Genomic DNA, 14665 nt, shown 5'->3' on the forward strand with positions numbered 1-14665 from the left:
CACTTAAGACAAAGAAGATAGGAAGTACATACATAAGTATATACAGAGTAAATAGAAAATGTATGGATTCAAGGGTAGAAGAGCACTACCAGTTTTGTGGGTAGAGGATCAAACCTGGCTTCATGGAGAATGTGGTTCTTGATCTGTGTTTTTAGATGGAGTTCCTTATGTGACAGAGAAGGCCAGTTTAGTTAGATCATAGTTAGAATATGGGAATGAGAGTCATGTACAGTAATATTGGAAAGTTAGATAGCGATCAAATTGTGATGGGCTTTGTAAGCTATTCAGAGGACTTTTTATTTGATTGTAGAGGCAATATGGGGGTCATTAAAATTTATTGGGAATAAGCATGACATGTTCATATCTGTTGTTAAAGAAAATCACTGACAGTTGTGGGAAGGATGGATGAGAATGTGGACATACTTGAAGGAAGGGGAGACCAGTTAGAAAGCTGTTGCAATAATTAGGTGAAGGTCAATGAATTAAGAATGCTTCTTTAAGTAGAGAGAAGGAAATGTATGAGAAAGTTATAAAAATAATGAGATTTGTCAAATAATTTTATATTTGTGATGAGGTAGAGTGAGGATCTTTTTTCAGGCAAACTGCTGTTTTAACTATGTCTTCTTATCTTGCATTTTTGAAGTTGAATTTTTTGAGCCAAAGTTTAAGATTAGACATTAATTAATTAAATTTAATTTTATTCAGCCAAGTTTTCTAGCTTGCTTTGATGTTTTTATATGCAGAATCTGTCATCCAGTTTGTTAAATTTGTATTATTCCAACCTTGTGTCATCTGAAAATCTATTAATTGTAGAAAAATATTAAGCATTACAAGGCCTAGCCAGATTACTGGGGCACCCTGGTGAAGAGCTCATTCATTACAAGCTGATATTTATTCAACCTGTTATGAATACAGTTAATTGTTCTATTGTCCAAAATGCCTCTATAGTTTTAAAAAACAAATGTAGGCTTTGGTTTCCATTTCACTTTGTTCATGAGGATATAAATCATATATTTGCTTGCTGAAGATATTTCCAGTCTTTTGGCCTCCCTTTTTATTGATTTGCATCTGTGAAACTTTCTTAGGGAATGGTGATAAATAGTCTCAGTTGATGATGTTTTTACTGTTACAATATCTCATGGCATCTTTTTCTTCCTATTTATTCACATAACCACTATTCTCACTTTTTGCCTAGACTGTTGAAATAGACTTACTTCTAATTGATTTTGTTCAATTCTCATTCTTTCTAATCCATCTTCCACCCAGCTAGCAGTGTGCTTTTTTCTTTTTCTTTTTAATTTGTTTGTTTTTGCATACTTCTGTTGTTCTGTTGATCAGTTCTTTTCTTTGGAGGTGGACATTCACAGTTTTTCTTCAAATAATATTGACTGTTCTTAAGTTCATAAGTTCCTGTTTGGCTTTCAAAGCTCTTTATAACCTGTACTCATTTTCTCTCCAATTTCTTTCTTTCTTTCTTTCTTTTTTTTAAACCCTCACCTTCTGTCTTGGAGTCAATACTGTGTATTGGCTCCAAGGCAGAAGAGTGGTAAGGGCTAGGCAATGGGGGTCAAGTGACTTGCCCAGGGTCACACAGCTGGGAAGTGTCTGAGGCCAGATTTGAACCCAGGACCTCCTGTCTCTAGGCCTGGCTCTCAATCCACTGAGCTACCCAGCTGCCCCCTTCTCTCCAATTTCAACTCTAAAGCTTCCTTGAACAAAAAGAGTTGTATGTGACTCCCATCTTTGCTGTGGATGTCCTTAATGCTTAGGATTTACTCCCACTTCTCCTTTCCCTCTTAGTAGTCCTTATTTCCTTCAGAGTTCTGCTCAGACTTCACCTTGAGTTTGAGACCTTTTCAGATCCTTTTGGCTATTAGTATCTTTGATACAGTTTATTTTGTATCTTTTCTATGTTATGTAATACTTATTTATATACTATCTCACCTGATAGACTTTTATAAACCAACAGCTAATGTTTGTAAATGTTTAAAATCTGTTATCATTCTTACCATGGTTAAACTATTTTATGTTAGAAAAAACTGTTAAAGGTATGTAAATGTTTTAGAAGTATATAATTAATTTTATTTTTCCTTCATATTACTTCACATTATGCCATTACATTTGAATATTTTTGTTAAATGTCACATATTAAAAAAATTTCAATCATGCCTTTTTTTCACACAATAGTTAAATCCCAAAACATTTTTCCTCCACCCCTTCCAGTTGAACATTACCTTATATTAAAGACAAAGAATTAAGCTAGAGCAACTGACATAGTGTCTTTGACTATAAATGTAGGCCACGTTCTCAAACCATAGTTGCCCCCCTCTTGACTGAGAAGAAGGAGCTGTGTCAGTTGTCTTCAGAACTGAAGATTGGCCATATTTAATGACTGCTTTTTAGTGATGATTTTATTTGCATTATTATTGTAGTGGTATATGTTATTTTCTTGGTGTTCATTACTTTAAAACTTATCAATATTTATAAATCTTTCCATATTTTTCTGAATTTGTCATATTCATTTTTTGTCTAATAGTGCAGTACAATTCTGTAGTGTTTGGATATCATGTTCTGTCCAACCATTCCTCAATCAGTGGTCTCCACTTTGTTTCCAAATTTTTTCTATTAAATACCCTTACTCAAAAAAAAAATCCCCCAGAAAATAGCACAATATTTTGGTAGGCATTGCAGACATAATTGAGTAAACCAACTTACTAGGTAAAAAGGTCTTAGTATTTTAAAAATTTAAAGTTTCTGTATCTTTATTCTTAGGTAAAAAACGACGACTTACCATTATTGAATGTGGATGTGACATTAACACAATGATTGATTTGGCAAAAGTGGCTGATTTGGTAAGTCATTAGTTTCTTTACAGAGACTCAACAAAGGTCTTCTCTCTCTACTTTTTGATTGCTATTGAGGGAACTGCCATCTTTCCAGTCCTCCAGTTTCAAAATTTCCCAGTCATCTTTGACTCTTCACTCTTCATATATATATATTCAAGCAGTTGCCAAATTTTGTCATTTCTACCTCTGTATTTTATACCTGTCCTTTCACATCTACTCACATGGTTGCCATCCTAGTTTAGACCTTCATTTTCTCTTAGCTCTATTATGGAAATAATTTTTTAATTGGAATCCCTACCAGGAGTCTCCATTTTTCAGTCTTTCTCCCACTCAACTGACAAATAGATTTTCTTTTCATATCTAATCCTTCATCTCCTATCTCTATACCTTTGCAGTACCTGAAATGCACTGTCTCCTAACCACTGCTTCTTAGAATTCCTAGTTTCTTTTAAAGATCAACTCAAGTGCTGTCTTCTGTGAAGACTTCCCTACCTCCCCATCCCTATTCTAGTGCTCTCTCAATCCCCAGATAAAGCAGACATGTTTATTTTTATTTTATTTTATCTTATTTTTTAAAACCCTTACCTTCCATCTTAGGATCAATTCTGGGCATTGATTACAAGGCAGAAGAGTGCTAAGGGCTAGGCAATGGGGCAGTGCCTAGGGTGACACAGCTAGGAAGTGTCTTGAGACCAGATTTGAACCCAGGACCACCCGTCTCTGGGCCTGACTCTCAATCCACTGAACCACCCAGCTGTTCCCTGATATGATTAATTTTGAATATGCATATTCCTCAATAAAATGAAAGTTTCTTGAAAAGGCCTAGACTATTTCATATTTGGTAGCTAGGTGGTGTAATAAATAGAGTTTTGGACCTGACCTCAGGAACACCTAAGTTTGAATGCTGCATGTCAACACTTACTAGCTCTGTGACTCTGCATCTTCATTTGTAAATTGGGGATAATAACACCTACTTCTGGAAAGTACTTTGAAAAGCTCAAAGCACCAAATAAATGTTAGCTGCCCTTTTTCTCTGGTACCTGATAAAATATAGTTATATGTATACAATATGTAGATAATATATATAGGTTATTTGGTAAATGCTTCTTGATTGATTTTAGACATTAAACTATATACTATTGTATTCAGTTATAGCTTTTATTTGAAAGGTGGACATAAAAGGCATTTTAGTAATCTCTATTGTATCTTTAAAAGGTAGGGAAGTTTGATAATTACAAAACTCTGGTATCCTTTTTATAAGTGAAGAGCCCTTTAAAATCATGTCCAACATTTATGTCTATTGTAAATTGGAGTTTATGTTTGTATATGTAGTGCATTTTTGTAGAGGATTATTTATACAAAAGTTCACTGTATTTTTTTATCCTTTTTCCAATTGCTTTCTGGACCAGGGCTAATAGAACAGTCCTTAAAACAGCTTGATGGGAAGTGATGGGAAATCCAATAAGAATAATTTCTTTAACAAAATTTGTTTCCCTCATAAGTGATTTTGGAAAAAGACATTTGTTTTTACACAGGATTCTATATTCTCTGAGTATTTTTTATTGCTAGTTTTAATAGAGGGAAGACTACTCAGAGACCTATAGTTTGTATTTTTAAGATCTAAAAATACAAACTATAGGTCTCTGAGTTGTGTTTCTTGTTTTTTGTTTGTGTTTCTTAATTGTTAATTGTGTTTCTTAAAAGTAAGGGATCTCAGGAAGGTTTTGTTTTTATTCTTGGGTAAAATTTGAATAGATCATGTGTTTTTTTGTATTCAACATCTTGATGTGGAAGATTGTGACTCTTGATGGGTTTTGAGGGCTTTTGAGAGTAAATTGGAAGATTTATTTCCTCATCAATGTGGTTTTCTAAAGAGAAACCTGAATCAGAGACATAATTCCCTCATTGATTAATAATCTTAAAAGTAATATGCTTTTTTTTTTTCTGTTGCAGGTTCTCATGCTTATTGATGCCAGCTTTGGGTTTGAAATGGAAACATTTGAATTTCTAAACATCTGCCAAGTACATGGATTCCCTAAAATTATGGGTATCCTCACACACCTTGACACCTTCAAAAATAACAAGCAGCTAAAAAAGACCAAGAAGAGATTAAAACACAGATTTTGGACAGAAGTCTATCCAGTAGGTATTAAAGTTAAAATGTGATATTAATATTACATCTCTATAATTAATGAATATATATGGTATGAAATATTGTATGATATTGAAATATTAGGATTCATACCCTAGTCCAGTACTCTTCCTGCTAGATCATGCTGCCTCTCATTGGGAACTAGGCATTTGATATATTGTCACTGTTGAAATTTAGGCAGTGTAAGAGACAGCTAAGTGGCTCAATGGATGAAGAGCCAGGCCTACAGATGAGAGGTCTGTGAACTTTAGATTACTCCACCCTACTTAGTCTAACAAAAACAGGGATGTCTATACCCATACTTAAGGGTAGGAGGATGGCCTATGATAGACTTGCTAACAAATGACAAATCAGAAACAACTGACAGATCCCTGGGCTGTCCCAAGTCATGCTTAAGCTACCATTGGTACATGTGAGATGCAGGAAAGTGACATAAAAACTGTCTATATATTTCACGTCACTTCCTCTTTCCAACTCTCTTTGGTGGCAGAGAGGTGACTGGTGGCAGCGTGCTGAGTGTTTCAGCATCTTGGTGTGGTGGCTGCTATTATCCGGGTTTAGCAGCGAGTTTTCCTTGATACCATACTAGAGGAAGCTTAATAGCCTAGTTCAGGTGAGGCATCTTTACTGATCTCTCTTGGAGTTTAGGCTGATTCTTTCTCTTTTACCTTCCAAACACTATCCTCTTCGAAAGCCACTAATCTTTAGAGACTTGCTGGCGGAGGATTTAGAACTTCCCCTGGGACAGGCCAGGTGGGAGAAATACTATACTTTTTCCCTCTCTCTCTTCTCCTTAATTCCTTCCCTCTATATTAATTAAACCACCATAAATCTCTAAACTGACTAGGGTATTTTATTTGGGATATTCCCTGGCGATCAAAATTAATTTAGATTAAGTCACAACCCTAAAATTATCCTTATAGTCTGTCTAATTCATGAAGGGTGTGACAAGGACCCCGAATTTCTGTGAAATCTCTTTCCTTTCTCTATTACTTCCTCAAGTCAGCTTTTAAGCAGTTTGAAACACAGCTGTGAGATCAGGAGAGTAAAATTTTCTTTTCTCCTTAATTTGAATTGAACATAGACATTTTTTTTTAAACCTAAAAGTGGCAGGACTGGGGAAGCTGTTTACGAACGAATCTCACAACCCTCACTGACAATACTGCCTAGATTACTCTTAATTAGCATTGAGAGGAACCTGGAGAAAGTTTTGGCCTTGTCCTGTTCCCCACGTGTCTTGTGAGGCCCCCTAGGAAAATAACTACACTCTATATATATATATGTATAAAATGAATACTACATTCTCCAACATTTATATGGCAGTTGAAGAATTAGGGACATCAAAGATTTCAGAATATCTCCAAATTCTTATGTTATTAGGTAATTTCATTTTTATACTCCTAAATACTGTGATAAGAAATGCTAACTTGAAAAAATTTGAAGCTGAAATGCAGAAAAATATGAGAAAATCCAAAGCTAAAATGCAGGGAACCATGCAAAAATCTGAAGCTAAATAAAATATAGGAAATTATGCAAAAATCTGAAGCTAAAATACAGAAAAACATAAAAAGAATCTGAAACTAAAATACAGGAGAACATGCAAACCCAATTGGATAATTTAAAATGCTTCTTACAGGATCCTTTGGCAAATATTGACCCCACCAAAAACAGGTCTGAACCTGACAAACCTTTTTCTGAACCTCTATATAAGGAAATCCCTCCCTTGAAATGGAGATGGAAAACACTTTTCCTATAGCTCAGTTAACAGACTTGTTCTCTAATGTTCCACAAATCTTGGCTGAACTTAATCCCCAAGACCCTTCTCCTGAAACCCAAACTTCTGAAATCCCAGTTTCTCCTGTTACTTCTCCTACCCAAAAACCAATCCCAGCCTCAAGGAAATGTCCTCCTACCCAAAAACCAATTCCAGCCCCAAGGAAATCTCGTCCTTCTAAAGCAGCAGTTCTCAACCTGTGGGTTGGGACAATGAGAATACATAATGCATATCAGGTATTTACATTCCGAATCATAACTGTAGCAAAATTACAGTTTTGAAGTAGCCACCAAAATAATTTTTTTGGTTTGGGGTCACCGCAACATGAGGAACTGTATTGGGGGGGTCACGGCATTAGAAAGGTTGAGAACCACTGTTCTAAAGAAACTCGTTCTAGTCAAAGTGACCCACAGGTACCAAATTCAATTACAGGCCTTTTTCTTCTAAGATAAGTACCTGAAATAGGACTCAACGGGAATGTGGTTACTCTAAGGCACAATATACCATGTATTCCCCAAGAAATAAATGAATTCACATGAAATGTTCCCACATATGAACAAGATCCCTTTCTGGTAATGAAAAAGATGACATATTTTTTCAGTATAATCTGTTTTACAAAGATGTTGAAAACTTGCTGCAGGCTTTTTTAACTGAACGTGAGAAAAATAAAATAATTTGTCATGTCAATAAAACCTGGGGGTGCAATGCAGCACACTGGCCATCTCAGGATCCCGAATGGGACTATAACAACTCTGAGGGTTATTTACAACTATACAGTTTTAGGGAGGCCATCTTAATGGCCATGAGAGAGTGTGCAGACAGTACAGATAAGTGGACAGAATTTGAAAGAATTAAGCAAAATGTGGAGGAGACACCCTCTAGATTCATGGACAGAATAATTGAGTTTGGGAGTCGATACCTGGATTTTGACCTTTCTAAAGAAAATTGCAAAAGACAAATTAGAAGGCACTTTGTCAATAACTCTTGCAAAGTGATTAGGGATTATTTTAGAACACATTGCCCAAGATGGCCGCAGATGGACCTTGAAGAATTGCAAAAAATGGCTCTATATGTTTCAAAGGGAAACAAAGAAAAGGAGGAAAAGAATAATGATCTCATGGAGGAAATTGGGAAACAATTGACATATTTAAAAGATAAGATTGCTAAACTGGAAAGAGGGCATGATACTCAACCAATGGCACTTGCCCTTCTCCAGGAGTCTAATTATTGATCCTTTACCTGACAATTCTGTGAGAAGGGCCACAGAATGATAGAATGTAGAACTTTATTCAAGGCAATCAGAAGGAATATGCAGTTTAATAACAACTACAGAAATGAACATTATAGAAATAATTATAATAATGATAATGGAAAGCACAACTTTAGGAATGATAACTATAGGAATAGATTTTGGGAGAATGATAACTCAAACCAAATGACTCCACAACAATATAACTTAAGTGGTGCTTGTTCAAAAAATACTCGGGGTGCTAATGCCCCTCGGGGGGGTGCCCTTCAGAGGGGTGCCCAAGGAACTTCCCAAATACTATGAAAGTGTGTGTGTGTGTGTGGGGGGGCCGGGGCACAGGAATCAGAGGATACAACCTTTGATTTTCTGGACCTTGATGCCCTACTACCCGTTGTCCTTATCCACTGCCCCCCCCCCCCCATACTGATGAGCCCCCATGTTACCTTAAAGGTGGGTAACACCTATTATGATTGTCTTTTGGACACTGGAGCTTCCAGGTCTGTATTAAAGAGTACACCTGATTTACATTGCTATTCCATTTGCTCAGAGAATGTAATGGGAGTGTCAGGGATACCCCAAAGAGTTAAAAAGCTTCCCTCTAGAATGGTGTCTGTAGGACCCCTAGAAGTACAACATTCCTTCCTTTTGATGCCTGACTCCCCATTAAATTTGCTGGGGAGGGACCTTCTATGCAAACTCAGAGCCACAATAACTTGCTCCCCAGATGGTTCCTTATCATTGGAAGTATCTGAAGAATCTTTAAAATTACTCCCTGTACTTCTCTCAGAGAGTCAGGTGGGGAAAGAGCATCCTACCTTTGTAATACCTGCAGATATACCGGAGTCTCTTTGGGCCACATCTTCTCATGTAGGCTTACTTAAGTCGGCTGTTCCTGTGCAGATTAAAACTAAATCTAGCCCACCTCCTTCCATTCCTCAGTATTCCCTCTCAAAAGAGGCAATTGAGGGTATTGCCCCAGTAATAAACTCATTAATTGACCAGGGAATAATAATCCCTTATAAATCTGAATACAATTCACCCATCCTGCCCATTAAAAAACCAAAAAGAGGGCCCGATGGCAAGCACCTCTAGATTCATACAGGATTTGAAGGCTTCGTGTATTAGCTAGACTGTTAGGGGTAAAATTTAAAGTTTTTGACAATATATTTTATTAGTGGTTGCCAGGGATTAAAATTAAATCCCAATGAAATACTCAAGTCAGTTTGGGATTTTTTTATGGTGGTTTAATTACAATAGAAGGAAGAAATTAAGAAGGAGAAGAGGGTAAGGGGAGGAGATTTTCTCCCGCCTGGATTACGTCAAAGGGAGTTCAGAGGCCTCGGCCAAGGGGTCTTCTCAGAAGATTAAATCTTGCTTGGTTTCCAGCCATGAGGCCTCCTCCAAGATGAGGGGCCTCCTAGGAGGATAGTGCCTTTCAGGAGGTCAAGGAAAGGAGGAATCAGCCTTACCACTCACCAACGTTGCTCAGGGAAGATGCCTCACCTAAACTACACTACAGAGCTTCTCCCAGTAACCTCACTGCCAAGCTACAAATGCCAAACGCTGCCCAAGAGCTTCCAACACTGAGAGAGCAATCACAGGAAGTGCCGTGAAATATATAGGCAGTTCTTTACATCACTTCCTGTGTCTCACATGTACCAATGGTAGCTTAAGCTTGACTTAGGATAGCCCAGGGGGTCAGTCAGTTGTTTCTGATTTGTCACTTGCTAACACATGTCGGTCATAGGCTATCCTCCCCACAGTTAATCCTTAAGTGGGAGTATATACATTCCTGGTTGCTAGAATTCTAAAGGCTAAGCAGGGTGGAGTAAAACTAAAATTCACAATAACTGACAACTTGGTTTTGCTCCTCTGAATCTTCACATAACTAGGTTAAACAAGTAATCAGAAGATCTTTCATAATGAGGAAAATTTCCCTGATAAAATCCTTCTTTACAGTGTAATTTCTTTATCACAGAATCAAGGCCATATAGTTGAGAAAAAAACCCGTCAAGAAACCTCTTTCTAACCAAATGAATGAATGGCCATTTTATTTTTTGCCTCAAGACCTTGGAGGGTGTAAAAATTAAAATTTAGGAATATATGGAGAGACTGAGGCAGGTAGAAATTAGTTTCTCTCTGCAAGGAGTATTATATTTTTTAGAGGGTTAATGAAGATTAAGGATTAAAGAAAATACAGGATAAGAGACATGTGTCCAGGCCATAGAGAGGCCTAGACACAACCTCACCTACATTATGAAAAAAAGCCACGTCTGCCCCAAATCAGAAGTCCAAGACCCCCGACAAGACCTTTGCCACCAGCTTAAATCCTTCCTCGATCTCGGCCCACCTCAGAATTCCCATGAGATTACAAAGCATTTTGGGGAAGTGGAGCAAAGGCTTGTGGGGATTGTAGTCCTGTATTTGAGTCTATTTTTTACTTTTTTAAAAATTTTTTACTCATCACTCCCTTTGGAGGTAGCCCATTCCACTGTGGCTAATTCATTGTTGGAAATTTTTCAATATATTTAGCCTACATCTTCCTCTCTGCAACTTTATATAGTGCTCTTGAGTTCAGACTTTTAGGCCAGTGCATTATGGCTTTTTGGAACCAGCCTTGCCTTTATCCTCCATCTGTCTAACTCTTCTAGACTTTAAGACCTTTCTCTGTAAAATGAAGGAACTGAACCAGGTGACTTCTGATAGCATTATGCTAGCACATGGTAGGCCTTTAGTAAATGTTAATTTACTATTTTGATTCTATATCTGTTCTCTTGTTATCCTTTTGAGAGAAGACATGCTCTAGAGTTGGAAGGGGTTTTTAAAAATCATTTAGTTGTTTCTCATATTTCAGTTGAGAAATTGGGGCCAAAACAGATAGCTCCATGTTCTCATTTTAGCAGAGTGAAGTGCCATTTTTTCTTTGTTTTTTCCACCTGTAGGGTGCCAAACTGTTCTACCTCTCTGGGATGGTCCATGGTGAATATCAAAATCAGGAAATTCATAATCTGGGGCGTTTTATCACAGTTATGAAGTTTCGTCCTCTCACATGGCAAACCTCTCATCCTTATGTTCTAGCAGACAGGTAAAGTTAATTTTCATTTAGTTCTTTCTGTCAGAAAGAAGGACCATAATTAGCTCTGAGCCATAAGCCTTGTTTTAAAGAGATATTGACTAGAACCATACCATAATAATAATTTATAATAGTATTTATATGTAGAGCTCTTTAAGGTTAACAAAGGACATTTACACCTAGCTATTTGATCTTTACAACAACCTTGTGAACTCAGTGCTATTATTACCCCCATTTTATAAAGGAGGAAAAAAATGAGACTTAGAAAGGTTCAGTGACTTACGTGGCCAGAGGTCACATAACTAGGAAATGTCTGAGGCTTGATTTGAACTCAGATCTTTCAGACCCCTGAGACCAGCCCTCTGTGCACTGCCACCACCTAGCTATCTAGATTTTTTATGCACATTGATCATTGAGTGAGAAATGGAACTGTGGGATCATAATTAGCTGGAATTTATTTTCTCTATTTTTTTAAATAAGCATTTCCACCTAATTTTGTGGTAGGTAGAGGCAGAGGTTAGTCCCTTAGTTGTGTTAGCATTTGGTAAATGAGATTGGTGAAAGAAGAATCATGAGGTTTGAAAGCAGATAGCATCACAGAATTTGGAGTCAAATGAGATCTTTGAGAACATTTCATCTCACTTCTTTCCTTTACACATAAGGAAATGGAGAACCATAGTTGATTAGCTCAAAGACATATAGGTAATAAATAGGAGAGCTAGGTTTCAGTGCCCTTCCTGGAATTGGAGAAGGTACTCTAAATGTCTTTTGTTTCCGCCCAGGATGGAAGATTTGACTAATCCAGAAAATATTCGAATGAACATCAAGTGTGACCGAAAGGTGTCTATTTATGGTTATTTAAGAGGAGCACATCTGAAAAATAAAAGCCAAATTCACATGCCAGGTACCCTATCTTGTTCTCTTGTAATCTCTTACTTTCAGAGTGCTTCCGGGAAGAGTAATTTCTTAGGAAAACTGAGGACAGTGATAAGTACATACCCCAGAACATAATAGGTGCTTAAAACATTTGTTAAATTAGAACAACAGTGACAACAACTTAAATTCAATGAAGCCTTTTCTGTTCTACTTAATGATAGGGAACCTGAATGCAGAAAAGTTGGGTATCCAGTGTTATCGGGTTTTTCCCTCCAATATTGTGATTGTGCTATTCCTCTTTATTTGCTTGATTTTTAAAAGTTCTTACATACATTTTGTGTATATTGATTTTCTTTTGTCTAAATCCCAATGGCTATTCTTTTGCTTTGTATTCTAGGTGTAGGAGATTTTAACGTGAGTGATGTTAGTTTTTTGCCAGACCCTTGTGCCCTTCCAGACCACCAAAAGAAACGAGGCTTAAATGAGAAGGAGAAGTTGGTTTATGCACCTCTGTCTGGAGTTGGTGGTGTGCTGTATGATAAGGATGCTGTTTATGTGGATCTTGGGGGCAGTCATGCTTTTCAGGATGAAGAGGTGAGGGAAGAGTTTTTGCCTTGAGTTTTTCTCATTCTTTCAGATGCTGTTAAAAAAACAAACAAACCTTGCCTTCTGTCTTACTATCAATATTATGTATTTGTTCCAAGACAGAAGAGTCTTGGTAAGGGTTAGGCAGAAGGTGGCTTGCCCAAGAGTCATAAGAGTTAGGAAATGTCTGAGTCCAGATTTGAACCCAGGACCTTTCATCTCCAGTTCTGACTCTCAGTCCACTGAACCACCAGCTGTCCCCAATTGAAAGAAAATAAAATAATACCATTTGAAAAAAATTGAGGAAATAAAGCCTTTTAAAGGAACCTTATATTTATCTTTTTTGTCCATAAACCCAAAGTAGAAATGTGTTTTTAGACATTGATCCTCTTTTGTTAAACTTTGCTTATAGTTTTGGAAGATAAAAGTTCTTTTACTGCTCTTCCATTTTTCATCTTAGCTAAACATTCAGGTTTGGCCGGGAGGGAGTTCATTAGATTATCTGTTATTCATTAGACCAGAAGCCTTTCATGAATCAGGCATTTTCTCATATAATTTAAACAATTCTTTTGAACCAACACATTTTTTTTGGTAATCATTTGCACCTTTTATAACAATAGTCTTCTCTTCATTTTATTGACAGGAGGAATTGAGGCCAACTCATGAGCTGGTTCAGAGCCTCATTTCCACACATTCTACCATTGATGCCAAAATGGCTTCAAGTAAAGTGTCTCTTTTCTCAGATTCCAAACCCTTAGGGTTAGAGGAAATAGAAAACCAAGGGTAAGATTTCTTTCTGTTTCTTTAGGAGATTTATAAATAGATCTGATTAATTGAGCTGCAACATACATCCCATAAACTTTCTTTAAACTTTCTGATGACCTAAGTCCTCTGATGATCAGTTGTATGGTATAGCAGTACTTCCTGTTATAAGGGGGAATGGGGTTATTTTTAAAAGGATTGGACTTAATTATTTAAGACTGTGGTCACTAGGAAAATTAATTTCAAAGAGATTTTATTTACAATTTTATTACAAAATGTAGAAAGAGTGAAGTAAGAAATCACAGAAGGATAAGGTAAGATATCTAACCTCAGCACTAAGTAATTTGTTCCCAGCCCCTAGGCAGGGAGAGTTAGTTCTTAGCTGGAGGGGCCTTGGTTCTTGTAGCTGAGGCCCTGGGGATAAAGGGAGTTTCTCTTAAGAGGATAAGTTTCTCCTGAGGCTCCTTTCCAGACAGTCCAGCAGTTAAGAGTTAGCTTTTTCACTCACCATGTGTCAGTCCAGTCAGGAACAGGGTCTCAGGTTTAGTCAGCAGATCTTTCTGCCCTCTTCACCAGCCTCAACTCGAAAGCATGAAGAATTCCTCCAGTCTCCACTTTCAAAAATGAAGAACTGACAGTAGCCTCCAGCAGAAGTCTAGCAGAACTCCCTCTCATAGGAGGTTCCACTCCAAAAGTCCCAGTTCCCAGCCAAACTTTACTTTTTAAAGACATTTTCTCTTGCATCACTTCCTGTGCCTTCCCTAATTTCACATGTACCAATCACAGTTGGTGCTCTGCTCTAGGACTGTCCAGAAGGCAGTTAGTTGATTCTGATTCGTTGCCCACTATTGCACACGTGGGTCATAGACCTCCCCCACTTAATGTGTGAAATGGGGTGCTTATACCTTTGGCGATTAAATATATAAAATGAACAGATCTTCCCTATCAACTTTAAGTATCGTGTTTGCCCTTTTTATGATTGAATCTAAAAATAGGCAGGTCTCCATATTTAACTTTTAAGTAGGGTATTTACACTTATGTGGACTAAAAATCTAAAAATAGACATGAGTTACAATTTAAATCTTTACAATCAGGGAAGAGCTAAGTACCTTCATTGTTACAATAAGGGGAGAATTAAATTTAATCTTCACACTGTATGAATTTCAACATAGAGAATCAAGATGGCCTTGGATTCAAGAAGATCTTGAATTCAAGTCATATCTCTGAGATATACTGACTATGACTGCCCAAGTCACTGAACCTCTGAGTGGATTAGGCAACTTTAGAAAGGAGTTCTGAAGGAGAGTCATAACTTGTTTAATTGTTATTAATATTGTTAGAAGGTGTA

The 14665-nt window shown here is 37.1% G+C and overlaps 1 protein-coding gene across 3 annotated transcripts in view; it reads left to right on the forward strand.

Annotated features, from left to right (window-relative positions):
* The window catches only part of BMS1 (BMS1 ribosome biogenesis factor), a 46016-nt gene that overhangs the window by 4619 nt on the left and 26732 nt on the right, over window positions 1-14665 (forward strand). For all 3 annotated transcript variants that reach the window (XM_007478481.3, XM_007478482.3, XM_056799933.1), the window contains exons 4-9: window positions 2773-2852; window positions 4800-4988; window positions 10964-11106; window positions 11877-11998; window positions 12368-12564; window positions 13199-13338. In XM_007478481.3, the coding sequence (XP_007478543.1) occupies window positions 2773-2852; window positions 4800-4988; window positions 10964-11106; window positions 11877-11998; window positions 12368-12564; window positions 13199-13338 (871 nt within the window). The remainder of the gene's footprint in view (window positions 1-2772; window positions 2853-4799; window positions 4989-10963; window positions 11107-11876; window positions 11999-12367; window positions 12565-13198; window positions 13339-14665) is intronic.

The sequence above is a fragment of the Monodelphis domestica genome, chromosome 1 (assembly GCF_027887165.1).
Source record: "Monodelphis domestica isolate mMonDom1 chromosome 1, mMonDom1.pri, whole genome shotgun sequence".
NCBI classification, from domain to species: Eukaryota; Metazoa; Chordata; class Mammalia; order Didelphimorphia; family Didelphidae; genus Monodelphis; species Monodelphis domestica.